Raw genomic sequence first — 959 nt, forward strand, 5'->3', positions numbered from 1 at the left:
CTCGGGCCGTGTTAATTTGTACTTCAGAAAACTCCAACGAAATCCATCGTTTAGGACCTTAGCGCGTCCATCGCCGTTGTAACGGCAACGCGATATCATATAAAGATATGCACAGAGATACATAGGTTCTATATGGAATGTTTCGTTAGAGGGACTCTTATACGACGCAGGTTTTACCGTCAACACGTTATTGAGGGGAAGAGTGTCTATAGTGAGTTTGCTTAGAGGTATACGATCAGGGCGCTCTGACACGGCGGAGAAGCGTCTTGCTTACCTGGATGGCTCTCTTCTCCGCGTCCTTCTTCGCCGTCTCGGCTTCGGATGCCCTCTCGATGGCATTCTCCTGCTCCGCCTTCATCCCCTGCAGCTTCTTCTTGATGGCTTCCATTGTAACGGGTTACTTGTTCGCGTCACCGGAGGAATGGAGAAGGTAGAGAGATCTCGGTACACGCTGCCAACTGAACAAGACACGAGTCTGCCGTGGATGAAGAGGGCCTTAACAGCTGCCGAACACGGTAGGCGTGGTCTCTTAGCCAGAGCTAACAGCATCTGCCGGCAGCGACCAATCAGCGAGCCGAAGTCATCGGAGGGGGATATTTCTGGACCGCTTCACTATTCTGGATGAGGATGCTATGTGTTTCTATGGGCGCGAGGCTGGTGATAATCGGTAGTAGGGGGGTAGCACTCAGGTGTCGAGTTGGGGACATCAATACCCGGTCACCTCCCACGCCGTGTCGCACCTGCGACAGACGTTTCGAGCTCAAATCGTGTCGCGTTTGACGACATGCGTAGAGAAATGTTTTGCGAGCGGCGGGATTATATTCGCATGTAACAGTACACCCCGGCACGCCCTTATATGGCACTGACGTCGGGGAGCTAGAGCGGGCGAGCAGATCGTTACTGATGCGGACAACAACAATTAATTCATCGTTGGAGTAAACAGCTAGCCGCGTGTGTAG

General features: G+C 52.6%; 1 protein-coding gene across 1 annotated transcript in view; it reads right to left on the bottom strand.

The window, feature by feature from the left end:
- LOC106814936 (tropomyosin-like) overlaps window positions 1-495 on the bottom strand; it is a 17657-nt gene extending 17162 nt beyond the window's left edge. The window contains exon 1 of the mRNA XM_014819323.1: window positions 275-495. Within this exon, the coding sequence (XP_014674809.1) occupies window positions 275-388 (114 nt within the window). The 5' untranslated portion in view covers window positions 389-495. The remainder of the gene's footprint in view (window positions 1-274) is intronic.
- Between the last annotated feature and the right edge of the window lie 464 nt (window positions 496-959).

This window comes from Priapulus caudatus, unplaced genomic scaffold (assembly GCF_000485595.1).
Source record: "Priapulus caudatus unplaced genomic scaffold, Priapulus_caudatus-5.0.1 Scaffold1008, whole genome shotgun sequence".
NCBI classification, from domain to species: Eukaryota; Metazoa; Priapulida; class Priapulimorpha; order Priapulimorphida; family Priapulidae; genus Priapulus; species Priapulus caudatus.